At 40.1% G+C, this 18765-nt stretch overlaps 1 protein-coding gene across 8 annotated transcripts in view; it reads left to right on the top strand.

Moving 5' to 3' along the window:
• Positions 1-18765, top strand: part of LOC123500132 (E3 ubiquitin-protein ligase RNF185-like) — a 237748-nt gene that overhangs the window by 207005 nt on the left and 11978 nt on the right. For 7 of the 8 annotated variants that reach the window (XM_045248802.1, XM_045248801.1, XM_045248799.1 and 4 more), the window contains one exon: positions 17162-17408. In XM_045248802.1, the coding sequence (XP_045104737.1) occupies positions 17162-17256 (95 nt within the window). In that variant the 3' untranslated portion in view covers positions 17257-17408. Of the gene's footprint in view, positions 1-17161; positions 17409-18765 lie in introns of those variants that run through there. The other variant, XM_045248800.1, reaches the window with a different exon arrangement.

The following is an 18765-nucleotide window of genomic DNA, read 5'->3' as shown; positions in this document are numbered from 1 at the left end:
GTATCCTGTCAGGCAACACTACAGAAGTTATAGGACTAGCATTGATGAAGGTAAAAGCCTTCCTGCAAAGGTGAACCCAGATTTGGTTCAATACCTGACTGTGTGTGGTGACCTGCAGGTCCTACTTTCTCAAGGGGAGATGATGTACTTTGAGGAGGCTCTTCTTATCACTGGGGACACACAGAACTTCCTGTTTTGGTTAATGAGTACTTTCTTTTTCCTCACGTCGTTGGGTGAGGGATCATTTGCTCATGGGCCCAAGCTACACCAACATACACACAGCATTCAACGTGCTACAGTGGACCAAGCAGGGATCACGGTCTTTGCTCTGACCAACACAAGGGCAGTGTGGAGGGAGTCCTATCTCTCACATCTTCCACACCAGTTCAGTTCGGTTTCTAAGGCCCAGCTACACCACTCAGACGTGGACTCGGATCTACTGTTCAACTTGGCGAGTGTGGAGAAGGCCATTGATCAAGCGCAGCAGGCAGTTTTGGTTTTGCTCACTGAGGCGGCAGCCAAGGCTCTCATCAAAGTGAAGCCAAGACCAAGAACACCACTTGATAAGAAACATCCACGCCCTTCCACCTCTGCCGACTCTCACCCTCGTCCTGGTCTAACCCAGCAACGGTTCTCCATACCGCACTTCCCACCATTCTGGACGTCCCTCTTCAAGACAGTCAAAGATCCAGACATTTCGGAAATGACTCCCCTTCTCCAACTTCTTCAATTGGAGGCTGCCTTGCCTGACATCACCCTGCCTGGGAGAACATAGGGACAGAAAAGTGGGTTCTATGGGTTCTTCACAAGGGGTACAAGATCCCTTTCCACTCCTTTCCTCCAGTATCTTGGGTGCCTCAGCACTTGGGCTTCTACTTGACAGATTCTGAGTGAAGCAGGGCTCTGACGGAGGGAGTAAAAGCTCTCCTCAACAAGGGCGCAGTGGAGGAAGCTCCTCCTACACCAGGGTTCTACAGTCAGCTGTTCGTGATTCCCAAGGTGATGGGAAGATTGTGTCCAATTATTGGCCTCTCCTTCCTCAATCAACATATTACCACAACAAAGTTCAAAATGGAAACCATCCGCACGGTACTGGCTGCTGTCCGACCAACATGATTGGATGGTGTCCTTCGACCTGAAGAATGCTTACTTGCAATTTCCTGTCCATCTCTGGAGCAGATGGTTGCTTCGTTTCGGTTGGGACGGACATACACTACAGTTCCAAGTACTGTGTTTCGGCCTATCTACAGCTCCACAGGTATTCACCAGGATCATGGCACCTGTTTCCGCGGAGTTACTCAGGCAGGGCATCCACATCGTACAGTATCTGGATGACTGACTTCTGGTGCTGTCTTACCAAGAGGCTCTCAACTTGACCCAAGTCCTGTTTCAGCTTTGTGCCTGCCGTGGGAACTACATCAATTACAACAAATCTTGCTTATGGCGGGCTCAGGAGATTGTCTACTTGGGAGTCAACATTTGGACTCTTCTTTTGAAGGCTTTCCCAACGCAGACCTGAGTGGACAATCTTCTCTCTCATCTTTCATGGATACATGACTCCTGCCCACCAAAGAATGGTTAACACTACTGGACCACATGGCTTCCCTCACTCACCTGGTTCCAGGGCCTCAGTTGCGTATGTGGAGCCTACAGTTTTGCCTTCGCTCTCAATGGTCCAGCTCAACGAAAGACAACTCGATCCGAATCAGCTGGACTCCTGACAATCTTGTGGACCTACAGTGGTGGATGAGGGAATCCAATCTTCTCACTGGCAGGGATCTCTAAGTTATTTTCTGGTGTACACAGATGCCTCTACACACAGTTGGGGCTGCTCCCTCCTTCATTACACCGTGGGCAGACTCTGGTCTGAAGACGAAGCATCTCTCCACATCAGTGTTCTGGAACTTTGAGCAGTTTGGCTCGCTCTACTACACTTCCAACACATCCTCCAGGGCAAGATGGTGGGAGTATTTGTAGACAATATCACAGCTCTGGTGTATCTCTCTTACCACGGGGGTACTCACTCTTCAACACTCAACGATGAAGCGCAGCAGACGTTGCGTTGGACAGAGGACAGAACTATTGTTCGCAGGCCTCAATTCATCAGTGGATCTTGCAACATGGTGGCAGATTCCCTCAGTCGGTCGTTTCCAGAGTGGACTCTTCACCACGATGTATGTCGAGCCCTGTGGCAACTTTGGGGGATGCCTCGTGGATCTATTCGCCACCAGCCAGAATTTCAGGCTCCCTGCATTTGTCTCTCCAATCCCAGATCCCATGGCCATTGTCATGGATGCTTTTCTCTTCTCTTGGGACCACTTGGGTCTATATGCCTTTCCACCGTTTCTGGCGATCAGGCAACCTCTGTCCAAGCTCCGGTTGTCACAAGGGACATCCATCATCCTCATTGCACCGTTCTAGGCACGCAAGGAATGGTTCCCAGATCTGCTACAGGCCTCAGTTCATCAGTGGGTCTTGCTATGTGGTGGCAGATTCCCTCAGCCGGGAGTCGCAGGTCATTTCCACAGAGTGGACTCTTCACCACGATGTATGTTGAACCCTGTGACGATTTAGGGGGATGCCTCTTGTGGACTTATTCGCCACCAGCTAAAACTTCAGGCTCCCTGCATTTTTCTCTCCATTCTCAGTCCCCATGGCCATTGCCACAGATGCTTTTCTCTTCCCTTGGGACCACATGGATCTTTATGCCTTTCCACCGTTTCTGGCGATCAGGCAACTTCTGTCCAAGCTCCTGTTGTCACAGGGTACATCCATCATCCTCATTGCACCTGTAGACAGAGGGTATGCTGGCCAATGCCCACAGTACCTCCATGGAATGTGGACATTGTCTTGCAGCACCTTGTCGGTGGTCCCTTTAAGCCATTAGACCAGTCCTCTTTCTAGTTCTTGACCCAGAAGACTTTCTTTCTCTTGGCTCTGGCAACATTCAAGATTTGGGGAAATTCAGGCTCTATCCACTCAGGTTGCAGTTCAGGGTCATGACATGATGCTGTTTTGTCTTCCTGATTTTGTGGCCAAGACAGAAGCCCAATCTGATCCACTTCCCTGGGAGTTTGTCGTGACAAGTCTTTCAGAAGCTGTCTGCTCCAATGACAACAAACGGCTCCTCTGTCCTATTTGTGCTCTGCGGTGGTACTTTCACAGGACATCCCTGTCCTAGGCACCTTTTCCTCTCGGTCCAGGACTGCATTTGCCCTCTCTCCAAGACAGTCATCTCTTCTCCGGCAGTTGACACGGGCTGCTCATAAGGATTTCCCTGATCACGTGGGACCTACACTCTGGATAAGAAAATGCGATCTTTGTAGTGTGGCAACATCACTACTGTGGTCCACTAACAAGGCAGTGGCTGATCTAATGACAGTGACCTGCTGGCGAACACAGTCCATTTTGCCACTCACTACCTTAAGGTAGTCCACAGGGTCCAGGATGGGATCTTCTCCCTGGGACCCGTCATGGCAGCTGGCAGCGTTGTCCCTTAACGTCTGCTGCTTTGTGCCACACCTTCCCACACTCCAAACCAGTTTGAGGATCATGGCATGAATCTATTGGGAGACTCTACGACAGCACTACCCAGTGTTCTTCCCTGCATGTCTTCCACACATGCCTGGTAAGAGTCACAAATCCTTGTGGACATTTTCACCCATGGTCAACCCCCTACTCAGTATTGCCCCACCACTTAAGTGTGGGAATCTTTCTATAGTAGAGGGAACAGGTATTATGTGAAATAAATGACATTTCTCTAACTAAAATGTATTTTTTCACTTACCTGTTCCTTCTACACACACTCCCGCCCTTCCTCCCCATACAGTGCTTTTCTTCTGAGTTATTTCTCACAGTCATAGGGAAGTGGGATGTGAAGATTGCTACCGCAGGGAGGAATAGGAAAACAGCACATCGACTTACACACAGGGGGTGTTGATTTTTTAGTCACTGACAGACTCAAGGAGACAATGTGTTCATTGCCTATAGAAGAAGGAGCAGGTAAGTGAAAAAATATATTTTAGTAATGAAAATGTAATTTAATCAAGAATCAGAATAACATACTAAGAGCAAGCATGTTAACAAAACGAATAAAATGCTTCTTGCTATTGCTAAACACCTTTTTTTCCATAGGTGTTGACCCAAAAGCCCTTGCTGCTGCTCTATTGCCATGTTCCTTGGCATAATTTACCACTTGTAATTTGTAGAAGATGATCAGCTGATATTTATAAACAAGCATGGTTTCACAGGTTATATTACTTTCATTTTTCCAATAATTTGTTAATAAAGTGATAATACTGGTAATGATAATAATACCAACAATAAAATATTGATGCATATAGTTAGGGTAGGTTAAAAGTACTGGAAAAATGTATAGCCTATATGCCATCAAATATGGTACCTCATTGTGGATGATTAGGAGCTAAGATGGATGGGTAGATTGAGAAAATATGTGAAGAAGTAATTCTCAATAAACATATATATATATATATATATATATATATATATATATATATATATATATATATATATATATATATTTCCTCCTGCTGTCATAATTTTGATGGTGTTGATGCACTTTGGTATTGTTATGAACTTGGTGTTACTCTTCACTACTAGATTGCATTGAATCAGAGTGGTGATTAGCTTATATTTTATAAACATGCATCACAGCATCACAGGTTAGATTTTTTTAATTTTAATGATAATTCATTTTTAAAGTGACAATACTGGTAATGTTAATAATATCAGCAATAAAATAATGATGCATGCAGTTAGGGTAGATAAAAGTACTGGTAAAAGGTGCATCCAATATGGCCGCCATGGTACAGTGGAACCATGCGTGCTTTGGGGTCCGAAGGGTCTTCAAGCGCACGGGTTCGAATCTTGTCCATGGTCCGAGTGTAGGTTAGGCTTCCTCACTCGGGGCAACAGTTTCATAGCGGGTGGGCTTTGAGATAGGAGATACCCCAAAAAAGTATCCCCTTTAGCCCATAAAGTCCTGTGAAAAGCCCACATGGTATATATATAAAAAAAAAAAAAAAAATACAATACGTACCTCATTGTGGATGATGAGGAGCTAAGGTGGATGGGTAAATTGGGGAAATATATGAAGAACTATTTCTCCATAAAAGTATATAGAGAAACTCAACTATCATGTGACATCATAACCTGGAAGTTTTTGAATGACAGGCACATGATAGCAATAATTTTATGTGCGATATAGAAATATTTTCAGCTTTTTAAGTATGCGCAATAGTAGTAAAACTCGATAGTGGAAGGTGGGATAGCAGAGGGAAAATCAGTACCTCCTCAGGTCCCCCCAAATGGCAGAGGCAAACTGCCAGAGGTACCTCTGCTTTGGGAGATCCTGAGGAGGGATTGAGGAGATAGGACAAGATACAGGCAACCCCCGCTTAACGAACGGGTTATGTTCCTAAAAAAACATTCATTGTGTGAATTTTCGTTAAGCGAACCAATTATAACAAGTTTGACCCCTGACTTGAACTTCCATTAAGAGTAAACAAAGCAAGAGTGCATCATAGTACAATAAAAGATTTAATGAAAGTAAAAATTATGAAGTTAAACATTCAAGCAGTTCAATTTAAGAATAAGTCATTATAATGTACACTAATGTATAACTTTATAATGTTGATGATCTTAAATTTATGAAGGGAGGGAGAGTGGAGCAGGAAATATGCTAGGTGACAATCTGTGGAATGTAAAAAAAGGGCGCATCATTGTACCGCATACAAAACTTATGTACCACATTTCCACAAGACTTTCCATTTTATCCATTGCAGAGTCACGAGTTCAGGTGGTTCTTTTAGCTTGCAAGGAAGAAATGGTCTCACCAGCCTTCTTAATAGAATCTGCTGACTTGAAAATAGTAGAGACAGTAGATGGAGTGAAGATGGTGGCGAGCAATGCTATTCGTTTTCTCGCCTCTCTCATGTCTGTGAATAATATCCAACTTAACTTCGAGATTAACCCTTATGTTCCGGTGTTTAAACTATTTTCCAATATCCCATGACGGGTAAAAATGGTAAACTTAGAAATTGTCAGAAGACTGTTTGAATACTAATAATTATTTTCTCTTTGTTATTCTGAATACAATGATGTACTTTCTAGCTCGATGTGACCTCTGAAAGTTTAGTTATTGCCTTATCAAGGATTCCTCCTCCGCCCGCTGTGTGATCCGTCAAGCAGAAACAGCTCGGTGAGCGATGACACCACACAAACACACACACACACTCTCTCTCTCTCTCTCTCTCTCTCTCTCTCTCTCTCTCTCTCTCTCTCTCTCTCTCTCTCTCTCTCTCTCTCTCTCTCTCTCTCTCTCTCTCTCTCTCTCTCTCTCTCTCTCTCTCTCATCGTGGAAGATAAATTGTACTCTTCCAATGAGAGAGAGAGAGAGAGAGAGTATTCTTTCACCCCTTTTCATATCGAAGTTTCAAGCAAATAACATGTACCGTATTTCCAGTCTCTTAAGACGCACTTTTTTTTCCTGAAAAATGTCCCCAAAATCACCCTGCATCTTAACACTGAAAGATCAAGTTGATAGGGGTGTCTGACAAGCCTCCAATGCCCCAGGAATGACATAGAAACACTCACACTCAACAAACATACAATGTAATCCTACAATTATCATTTACTTTGATTCTACAGTTTGTTTAATGAAGGTACAGTATACGAAGATATCTATTTTGATACTGCACTTTTTCTGATGAAGGTAACAAGATATATACAATACCGATTGTTATGAAGTGAATTGGTTGTTTTGATGACTCACCAATGCCATCTACACACAAACATGCCAAACTAAACAAATTAATGGTATCCTAGCAGACGTCGCAACTCCCCTTGCCTTCCCTGTCATTCAGCAGACAATACTCCTCCAAGAACGGCATCAAAGCAGAGAAGGAAGGCTTATACTGTTGGTTACAAGCTAGACGTTATCGAATATGCAAAGCAGCATGGCAACAAAGCAGATGAGAGGCACTTCAGACCACCACCAACCGAAAAAATTATAAGAGAATGGTGGAAGCAAGAAGATTATTTTAGCAGTATTTATTTTATAAAATTTTGTTGAAATTTCGTAATAAAGCAATATTTTGATGCTGTTATTGGTGCTGTAGAGTCGCCGACTTGAAACTGATGCTCAGGTAGGTTGTAAAACCCTCAAAACTTTTTTTTCCAAAAATTGCTTAGCTAATTATAGGGTGCGTCTTACCACTTGTAGCGTCTTATGAGACGGGAAATATGGTAGGTTTCATCTCTCTCTCTCTCTCTCTCTCTCTCTCTCTCTCTCTCTCTCTCTCTCTCTCTCTCTCTCTCTCTCTCTCTCTCTCTCTCTCTCTCTCTCTCACACATACACAAACACACACACAGGTTTTGTAACTACTCCAAGAGGACTGCAGAAATTAGATATGGATGCAAGAATCCAGGCACTGGAAAGTAAGTTCCTAAACATTTTGTCCATAGAAGAAAAACTGGATAGAGTTATAGCCGAGAATGATTAATTAAAAAAAGAGATTTATTTGTTAACGATAGTGAATAAAGAGCTATTGAAGGAAAAAGTAGAGATGGAGAAGGAAAACCAACAACTAAGGAAACAATGTGAAGAGATGAAGGCTAAACTCCTAGAAATGGAGAGGAAATATCCGAAGGGGACTTGAGGAAGGAGGAATGCCTTAATCTAATTGATGCCAGGATGAAAGAAGTGAACCATGAACATCAGGAGGTACAAAGGTCCTTTAGGGAGATAGTGAAAAAGCAGAAAGAGGAAAATAAGTGATTACGTAGAGTGAAATGGTAAAGGCACTAAAGGAAAATGAGTATGTGGTGAGAGATATTGCTGAAAAGAAAAAATGTGTGATCATAACAGGATTGAGGGAGGAAACTAACAGAAACTGGCAGGATAGGAGGAATAAGGAAAATGACAGGATTAAGTCTTTACTGAATAAGATCTCTGTGGAGGAAGAGGACCTATATGCTGAGGTAGAAGAAAGTGTGAGATTGGGAGCTTTTGAGGAAGGCAAGAATAGACCATTAAAATTGAAATTAAAGTCTCAGGTGGCAGCTGAGGCCTTGTTGAGGAGGGCTTGGAAACTTAAGGACTCTGAGGAAACCAAAACAATTTACATAAGAAGAAATATGTCACAGGATGAGCGAATGAAAATGAAAGAGCTTGTAACTGAAGTGAAAGAGAGGAATGACGAAAGAACAGAGGAGGAAAAGACCAAGTTTTTGGAGGATGAGAAATGGGAGGTTAAAGAAGTGGTGGATAAAACAGACGGAATAGACATTACATGGAAGAAAGAGACTAGGAATGGAATACAAGTGCCTTACATGAATATAGATGGATTTTTGTCTAAGAGGCTAGAATGTATGGATTACCTAAGAAATAACAAACCGGACATAATGTGTGTAGTGGAAACAAAGCTAAGGCCCGAAATAAAGCTAGACTGGTTTGTTGTAAAACACTACAAAGTATAGAGAAATGATAGAAAAAATAAAGGAGGTGGTGGTATAATGGTTTTTACTAAGGAAGATCTGATAGTGAAGGAGGTGAACTATAGTAAGAGAAATGGTATAATGGTTTTTACTAAGGAAGATCTGATAGTGAAGGAGGTGAACTATAGTAAGAGAAATGAGGAAGTGATAAGTATGCTTATAACAGATGGCAAGAGGGACATTAATATTATAACAGTATACATACCACCCAGAACCAATGCTTGGGAATATAAACAGTACCAAATGATGATGAGAAATACTCTAGACAGAATGAACCAAGAACTCATCAGAAAGGATAAAGTGGTGATAGTCGGAGACTTTAATTGTAAAGAAATAGTGTGGGAAGACTACGAAGTGGTGAACGGTGGTGAGTGGGCAGAGGAATTGTTAAAGGTAGCAACAAATAACTTGATGACACAGTGGGTTAGATCACCAACAAGGTGCAGGGGACAAGATGTTGCAGCAAGGTTGGATTTGGTATTTACCAGGGCATCTCTAAAAGAGGAAATTGAACATAAATGTCCCTTTGGGAGTAGCGGTCATGATGTCCTAAGCTTAGAGCTGGATACGGAATTAAGCACGAATAAGATTGTGGAACGCAGGGAGGAAAAATTAAATTATATTAGGGCAAATTATAACCACATAAGGGAGTTCTTTAATGAAATTGACTGGTCCGTTGTATACCAGGAAAGGGATATGCAATTGAAATACGATAAATTTATGGATTTCTATAACTCTGCTGTGAAAAAGTTTGTGCCATATTACATAAACTGTGGTTTAATAGAAATTGTGAAGAAGCAAAAAAGAACAAAGAAAAGGCATGGAAGAAACTTAAGAAAAACAGTGATGTATTATCAAGAGAAGTTTACAAAACAGCAAGGAATAGATATGTTGAAGTAAGGAGAACAGCACAGAAGGAATATGAACAGAGGGTGGTGGAAAACTGTGATAGTGACCCAAAAATGTTTTACAAATTCATAAATGGAAAACTAAATATAAGGGAGGCAATAGTAAAGGTAAAAAACGGGGAAGAAGTATATGAGGATGCTGGAGATATAGCTGAAATTTTGAACGACAACTTTTGCAAAGTGTTTACAAAGGAGGAGCATTTTATGGGAGGAAGGCCTATGGAAATAAAGCAAATGCAGGACATCATGGTTACTAAGGAAGATGTAAGGAAAATTATAAGCAATCTGGATATTAATAAATCAATGGGACCTGATGGCATATCTGGGAGGTTGCTAAATGAATGTAAGGATCAATTGTTGAACCCCATATTTGATATTGTGGAAACCTCCATACGAACAGGATTAGTCCTGAAAGAGTGGAAAAGAGCTGACATTGTGCCTATATATAAGAATGGTAGTAGAATGGAACCGCTAAATTATAGACCAGTATCGTTGACTAGTATATTGTGCAAGGTATGTGAAGAAGTAATTAAAGCTAAGTGGAGTGAGTATCTAGAAAGTGAAAACATTCTGAGTGAAAGACAGTTTGGTTTCAGAAAAGGAAGATCGTGTATCCAATTTATTATGTTTTATTCAAGAGTGACTGACATACTACAACATAGAGAGGGATGGGTGGATGCTATCTACCTGGACTTGAGAAAGGCCTTTGATAAAGTACCACACAATAGACTGATGTGGAAACTAAAGAAGATTGGAGGAGTAAATGATAAACTAGCAAAATGGATGGAAAATTACTTAATGGGAAGAGAAATGAGAACAGTGGTGAGAGGAAAGAAGTCCGAGTGGAAGAAGGTAACCAGTGGAGTTCCACAAGGGTCAGTGCTTGGTCCCATCATGTTTTTGATTTATGTTAATGATATGCCAGTAGGAATTGACAGTTACATGAACATGTTTGCGGACGATACTAAAATTATGAGGAGAGTAAGGAATGTGGAAGATTGTAACAAGTTACAGGAAGATCTTGATAAAATAGAGTGGAGTAAGGAGTGGCAGATGGAATTTAATATAGACAAGACCCATGTTATGAAAATGGGAAGAAGTAGATACAGACCAAACTGGGATTACAGGCTGGGTGATGAGAAAATTAAAGAGACCAATGAGGAGAAAGACTTAGGAGTAACCGTGCAAAACACTTTGTCACCAAAGAAACACATTAACAAGATTTTTGTGAAAACATATAACATGCTTCAAAATATTGGCCTTGCGTTCCACTACCTAGATGAAGGAATGATGAAGAAGATATTATGTACCTTAATAAGACCCCAGTTAGAATATGCAGTTTGTGTCTGGTCACCGCATATGAAGAAAAATATGAAGAAGGTAGAAAGGGTACAGAGGCTGGCAACAAGGATGGTACCAGGAATCAGGGAGTTAGACTATGAAGAAAGACTGAGGAAGCTGGGGCTGACGACATTAGAAGAGAGAAGAACAAGAGGAGACATGATAACTATGTATAAATTGGTGAACAAGATTGACATACTGGACAGAGTTGATAAAGGACCACAAGTAATCAGCTCCGAGGACATGGAAAAAAGCTAATAAAAGACATGTGTCTAAATGACGTGAGAAAATACAGTTTCCCGCATCGTAGCATTGATAAGTGGAATAAACTGAGCAGTGATGTCATTGACGCGGTGTGTGTCAATCAGATGAAAGAGAGATATGACAGAAATGGACAAGGAGACAGGACACAGAGAGTTTAGCTCGGGCCCTGTAATACACAAATAGGTAAATACACACACACAGAGAAATTGCAGAATAAAAGAAGAGTGTAGTCGTATTTGGAATAAAAGAAAAAAATATAAAATATAGACCAAAAAGAGAAAAAGAAGAAATGAAATCAGTCAAAGACCTACTGAAGAATCTAAACGACGAAGATAGGCAGAACTTGAAGAGAAAGTAGAAGAAATAAACAGAATGGGACCATATCAAGAAGGAAAAACGAGACCAATTAAAATACTACTAAAATCAAAAGCAACAACAGAAGAAATATTATATAGAACAACAAAACTTACAGAAACAGAAGGCTGCAAGGATATCTATATAAAGAAAAATAGAAATGAGGAAAAAAGGAAGAGATACAATGAACTGGCAGCAGCAGTAAGGGAAAAGAATAATGAAAGGTCAGAAGAGGAGAAGAAGGCATTTTTTTTGGAGAATTCTAGGAGACAGGATAAGGAAATTGTATATAAACGAGAAGGAAGAGAAAAAAGTGGAACAAGTTTAACTAAAAATGATAAAGGCAAAAGACTAAAAATGATGTATACGAACATAGACGGGGTTTTATCAAGTAAACTAGAGTTAAGAGATTACATAAAGGAAGAAAATCCAGATATTGTATGCCTGGCTGAAACAAAACTAAATAAGGCAATCAAAATAGACTTGGATAATAGGTATAATGTATGGAGAAGAGACAGAGTGGGCAAAGGAGGAGGAGGAGTCATGATTATGTTAAGGAAGGAGATAGTGATAAACCAAGTGGAATGTGGGAAAGGAAAAGCAGAAGTATTGTATGTTAAGATGCATATTAATAAAAAAGAGTTAACAATCATTGTAACATATGTGCCACCAAAAAACAAATTCATGGACCAATCAAGAATATAAAGACATGATAGATGACACAATAAGGAGTCTAACGAGAATCGTTAAAGAAAGAAGAAAAGTGATATTAGTAGGAGATTTCAACTGTAAAGAAGTGGACTGGGAAAATTATGAAAGTGGTATGGGGAAGAAGCCTGGGGAGAAAGATTCTTGAACCTAATGATAGACAATATGATGGACCAGAGAGTAAAGGAATGCACAAGATTCAGAGGAAACGACAAGCGGCGAGATTGGACCTAGTTTTACAAGGGTATACAAATGAATGATGATATAAGATATAAGTGCCCATTGGGAAAGAGTGACCATGCAATATTAGAAATAGATATAGAAGAGGGAAAGGAAGATAGAGACGATACATACAAAGGAGACCGATTAAATTACAGAAAGGCTGATATTGAGAATCTCAAGAACTATTTTAAAAACGTAGACAGGGAGGAGATGGAAAACTCAGAGACAATGCAAGACAAATATAACTTATTTTTGGAAATATATAAAACAGGAGTCGGGAATATGTCCTGAAATATAGACCTAAAGAAGGAAAGAAAGATTGGTTTAATGCAAGGTGTGCTAGGGCAAAGGAGAAAAGAGATGGAGCATGGAAAAGGTGGAGGAGAAATAGAAATCCAGCAAATAAGGAAAACTTCAAGGCAGCGAGAAATGAATGTGTTAAAGTGAGGAAGGAAGAGGAAAAGAACTTCGAAAAGGACATTGTCGAAAAATGTAAGGAGCAACCAAAATTGTTCTATAGATTCATAAATGGAAAAATTAGGCAAAAAGAAACAATAGAAAGGTTAAAAGGAGAGAACGGGATGGTGGAAGACCCAAAAAGTATGGCAGAACTATTAAATAAAAAATTCCAGGAGGTCTTTACTAAGGAATCCAAATTTGAAAGGCCACAGAGTAATAGAGAGACAATCTATATGAAAGAGATTAAAGTAACCAAGCTTGAAATAAAAGAGTTAATGAAGGAACTGGATGAAGAGAAGGCAATGGGACCAGATGAAGTCTCAGGCAGAATACTGAAAGAATGTAGGGAAGAACTAGCAAGTCCTATATACAACATCATAAAATGCTCAATAGAAAATGGAACAGTACCAGTAGAATGGAAAAGAGCTGAGGTGGTTCCCATATATAAGAGCAGAAGGAAGGAAGAACCTTTAAATTACAGACCAATATCACTAACTAGTGTAATATGCAAGATGTGTGAAAGAATAATAAAGAAACAATGGATGGAATTCCTTGAAGACAACAAATTAATATCAAATAGCCAATTTGGTTTTAGAAAAAGATGGTCTTGTGTAACTAATTTATTGAGTTTCTATTCTAGAATAGTTGATAGAGTACAAGAGAGAGAGAGATGGGTTGACTGTATTTATTTGGATTTAAAAAAGGCATTTGACAAAGTGCCACATGCAAGATTACTATGGAAGTTAGAGGAGAAGGGTGGCTTAAAAGGAAGCACATTGAGATGGATAGAAAATTATTTGAGGGGGAGAGAAATAAGGACGGTAGTTAAAGATATGAAGTCCAAATGGAGAGCAGTAGAAAGCGGAGTGCCACAGGGGTCATTATTGGCACCAATACTTTTCCTCATTTATATTAACGACATGCCAGAAGGTGTGAACAGCTACATGAATATGTTTGCAGATGATACGAAACTGTGCAGAGTTATAAAGTAAAAAGAGGATTGTGAAATATTGCAAGAAGACCTAAATAAGATCTGGGAATGGAGTAAAAAGTGGGAAATGGAATTCAATGTGAACAAAAGCCGTCATGGAAATACGGTGACGCCTATGTAGGCGTCATGAAGCCCCAGTAGCATATACGGTGACGCCTACGTAGGCGTCATATTTCTTTTCTGAGCTTTCTTCAGTTCAGTTGTCCCGTATAGTGTGTTGGATACTAACTATACATGCCGTATGCTGTCCTTGAAATTCTAGTGCTCCTTGTTTCCACCAATCACTAAAGATAAGCTACATGCGTCCTGCCTTGTGTCTAAAATTCCCCAATGGCATAGACTGTTCCCATCTCTCTCTCTCTCTCTCTCTCTCTCTCTCTCTCTCTCTCTCTCTCTCTCTCTCTCTCTCTCTCTCTCTCTCTCTCTCTCCCCTCATCTCCCTTCCTCCCTCCCCATCTCCCTTCCCCCTCCCCTCTCCCTCTCGAAGATAAGTTACATGTGTCCCCTTGTAACATTCATGAAAAACACACACACACACACACACACACACACACACACACACACACACACACACACACACACACACACACACACACACACACACACACACAAATTTTCTAACTCTCTCTCTCTCTCTCTCTCTCTCTCTCTCTCTCTCTCTCTCTCTCTCTCTCTCTCTCTCTCTCTCTCTCTCTCTCTCTCTCTCTTCCCTCCCTCCCCTCTTCCTCTCGAAAGATAAGCTACATGTGTCCCGCTTGTGTCTAAAATATTAGCAAATGTCACTCTCTCTCTCTCTCTCTCTCTCTCTCTCTCTCTCTCTCTCTCTCTCTCTCTCTCTCTCTCTCTCTCTCTCTCTCTCTCTCTCTCTCTCTCTCTCTCTCTCTCTCTCTCTCTCGAGAGAAGCGTCCACTTTCCTCTTGGGCGATATAGTAACTAAAAATAGCAGCATAATACACAAAGATGACAAGTATGACAAGCTTGCACGAGTTTCCAGCTGCGTGCACTACCACCCGTATATCATACAGGCGGGCTTTTTTAACATCTGGCGCGAAGGGGTTAAGCGGGGATTGCCTGTACAGATATGAGATTGGGATTGGAGGAGCCCAACAGAGAAGATAGGGTAACAACATTAGCAAAAGGATTAGAGGTAAGGAACAGGTCAAGAATGTTGGTCTCCAAGACAGTCAGGGATATGAGTAGAGTGTTGGTTCTACCAGTTACTCTACACTGCTGGTCAGACCAGAAGGTGCGAAAAGGACCATGACTTCCACTCTGACCAAATTTCATTCATCCCTTTTTAACTCTTAAACATACGGTGGGATTTGCTGTATATTGCTATCTGACAACTCTGCAGCTCTAGTAATCAAAGTAGATGATATGTTTCCTTAGTCAATGTTCGCCCGTGGTTCGTGTGCTTGAATTTTAATTTTCTTTCACCCCCCCTCACAGTTCCTTTTTGTGGATGCGTGAGCTTACCATTGTGCCCTGTTACTACCTATTATGGGACCTAGGAAACTAATTAGTAAGGCCCAAATCTCAGTCATTTGTGCCTTAGTGAGGGAGAATAAGTCAAATCAAGAAATTATTTGAAGACAGCTTGAGGCTAACCCTTGCATACACAACAAGGAACTTAAGGCCTGGAACCTTCTTTGCTGGGTGGGGTGAGTGAAAGGTGACATGTGATACCGGAGTTGCTGCACAGTTTCAAAACCTTGCTTCACAAATGGTCACCGTAACAGTAGGCTTGCATTTTGTATCTCAGCACAAAGATTGGGACTTAGGTAAGTGGCATAGGGTACTTTGGTCAGATGAGGCAAACTTTCAGGTTACAGACAACCAGAGAAAATGTGTGTATCGCAGACCTGGTAGTAACCATTACAATTCACACTACACAACACACACATTAATACTTAGATTCTTTGATGGTGTGGGGTTGTTTTTCTTACTATGGTCTTGGAAAATTAGTGTTTTTCCCTAAGGATGTTAGTATGAACCAAAATAACTACTTTGAGTTAATTCTGGATGAGTTAGATGAGTGTGTGGAAAAGTGCAATGCTGATACCTTCATGCAAGATGGTGCACTGTGCCATACGGCAAAGTTAATTGTTGACTGGTTCGATTTCTGCAATGTCAGCCTTTTAAAACCTTGGCCCGCAAATTTGCCAGACCTTAACCCTATAGAAAATCTCTGGACGTACATAAAACTGAAGCTAAAGGAGAGAGATACCTCTTCCCTCCCACGCTTGCCAGCCACTATTCAGGACATATGGAACAATACTGATGCTCAGTGTCTCCACCACCTGGGTGATTCACTTCCCAAGAGACTCGAAAAAGTCAAGAAGGCACGAGGGCACCCTATCAATTACTAGTTTAGGTCAATACCCTCATTGAAACATATATTCTGTGTCATTAATCTCCTTCACAGGATGTCACAGGTACCATGCCTTCCTCTCTGACCAGCAGTGTAGGTCATGGAGGATAGCAAAGTTGAAGGATAGTTCACTAAGATGGTCAGTGAAGAGAGAGGAAAGCCTAAGCTGGTGGTGAACATTAAAATTTCTTTGGATGGAGATCTCCGCAAAGGGATATAGAGACAAAATGTGCTCCACTTTAAAAGTTGAATAGTCAAAGAATTTCTTATAGTCAGAGGAGTTAGGGTAGAGATAGACAGCACAGATCAATTTAGTTAGAGAATGACTTTTCAGTTGAAGCCAGATAGTGGAAAATTCAGAAGATTCAAGAGTGTGGGCACGAGAGCAAGTCAAGTCATTGTGCGCATAGATACAACGAAAATGAGGGTAGAGAAAGTCGGAGGGAGTGTGTTGCCTCAGACACCCATATTTCAATGAGGAAAAGAAGATGAGATTTAGGAGAAGATAGAAAGTGTTTAACGGATTGAAAATGAAGTCTAAGACTGCAGATGTTGCACAAGTTAATAAAGAAAAGTTGAGAAGGGTGTCAAGACATTTATGGTCGATACCAAGAGAGCAGGCTGATCTGTAGACATTTATGGTCCCTTCCCCAGAAGAAGACTCTGAGGCTGGTCTTGCAGTCACCATTTTTTTTATTTTAAGTGAAGGGTCTGTGTGTGTAGTAAGTGCAAGTAGTTTTGTGTGAAGGAGGAGAGTTGTGTTTTGAAAGCAAGGTTTGACTGCCTCCTGGAGTTATGAGACACAGAAAGAGATTTTCATTGAGTTCACAACTAGCACCCCTTGAACTGGCCCAGATCAGAACTAGTGCATTAGACAGCACAATGAGTAGATTATTGTTTTGGCAGGTGTCTATTACCTACTCCTTATATATATTTTGTTTTTTGTTTCACTATAGTTTAAATTAAGGCTGTTAATCCTAACAAATGCTTTCATCTTTGTGTAAAATTTATATTATATACTTACAGCTCCTGGGACACAACAGTACCAAGAGGAGAGGTTCCTGTCCCAAGTGTTAATGGCAATGGCTCTTCTGTTTCTATTCTGGCTCATCCTTGTGTGAGGTGAAATTAGGAATGAGTGAGTGCTGGTGCAGATGCTAAATCTGAGAAGTAAGACATCAATGTTATACCTTTGATTGGTTTAGTATAGTATTTGCTTTTCATTGTGTAACATATTCCTGTTAATCTGAAATAAGATTCCTTATGAGTCCAATTGCTTTTTTTAAGGGACTTTTTTTTTTTTTTTTTATAATTCTTATTATTGTAACTTTTTACATTATTTTTATTATGATTATTATTTGAATATTTACTTTTTATTATATTTTTTTAGTATGAAACCTGAAAAATAAGCAAGACTTTTTTCACACATGCACACCTCCTTATATATATATATATATATATATATATATATATATATATATATATATATATATATATATATATATATATATATATATATATATATATATATATATATATATATATATATATATATATATATATATATATATATATATATATATATTTATATATTGTGTCCAATAACAATGATTATTATGTTAACATTAATAGAGAAGAAAATTTTGCACTATAAGGTAAATGTTAGGGTTTTGTTTATGTTAATGAACAACCCAATATTCATATAATATATATATATATATATATATATATATATATATATATATATATATATATATATATATATATATATATATATATATATATATATATATATATATATATATATATATATATATATATATATATATATATATATTTTGGTAAGAGGCCATTCTGAATGCATGTTTTGTTAAAGTCTACAGCAGTAATTGCATTGTTTACTTTGTAGGATGTTTTTTTCAATGCTTCTTACTAGTGAATGGATATTCTCATTAAGGTATCTTAAGAGATTTCCGAGGTCCATATTCTTCTTGATTGGCTGGTGTGTTTGTTGTTTGTTTTCTTTTTAAGTATCTTTTGACCTCAGACCATCTTCAGGAAAGAAGTGAATCGTGGTGCCGAGTGTGCTGGTATATACAGTATCTGTGTGGTGTGTGCGTGGCTGGCTGGTGACCCATGTCAGCCAATCAGCATGCGTCATTCTGTCTCCGTGAGAATGGCAGGGAGGACTTGGGAATTAACTGGGTGTTGATGCTGGGAGTCTTGGTGTGAATGACTTCTGTCATCCGTAGGCAGACTTTGCATGGTTCTTTATGACTGTGTTCTCTTCTATTTTCTTGCAGTTGAAAGTAGTGTCTGCATGGTTGGTGACATGGTGCTTCTTGATGGTGCCATCTTGCAGGTGGGCTGTGATGCGCTTGGGTAAGGTGGTGATGGTTGAACCAATATACATAAAGGGTCAGCGACTGCATTCACCATCATTGCATGTGTATTGTTACACCACATTCACCTCTTGAAGCGCTACTGTCGGCAGGTGGCAGTTGTTCTCAAGTACAAGGCTGGAGGTCCGCTTAGTTTTGTAGTAAATTATGAACTTAATTTGTGAGTTACGGTCAACGGGCTTGAACAGTGATTCAGCGTCCATTGAAGCAACGATGCCTGAAGAGCAT

Source organism: Portunus trituberculatus, chromosome 50, assembly GCF_017591435.1.
Source record: "Portunus trituberculatus isolate SZX2019 chromosome 50, ASM1759143v1, whole genome shotgun sequence".
Lineage (NCBI taxonomy): Eukaryota > Metazoa > Arthropoda > Malacostraca > Decapoda > Portunidae > Portunus > Portunus trituberculatus.
Note: the sequence above shows the minus strand (reverse complement) of the source record. Positions and strands in the feature narration are given on the sequence as shown.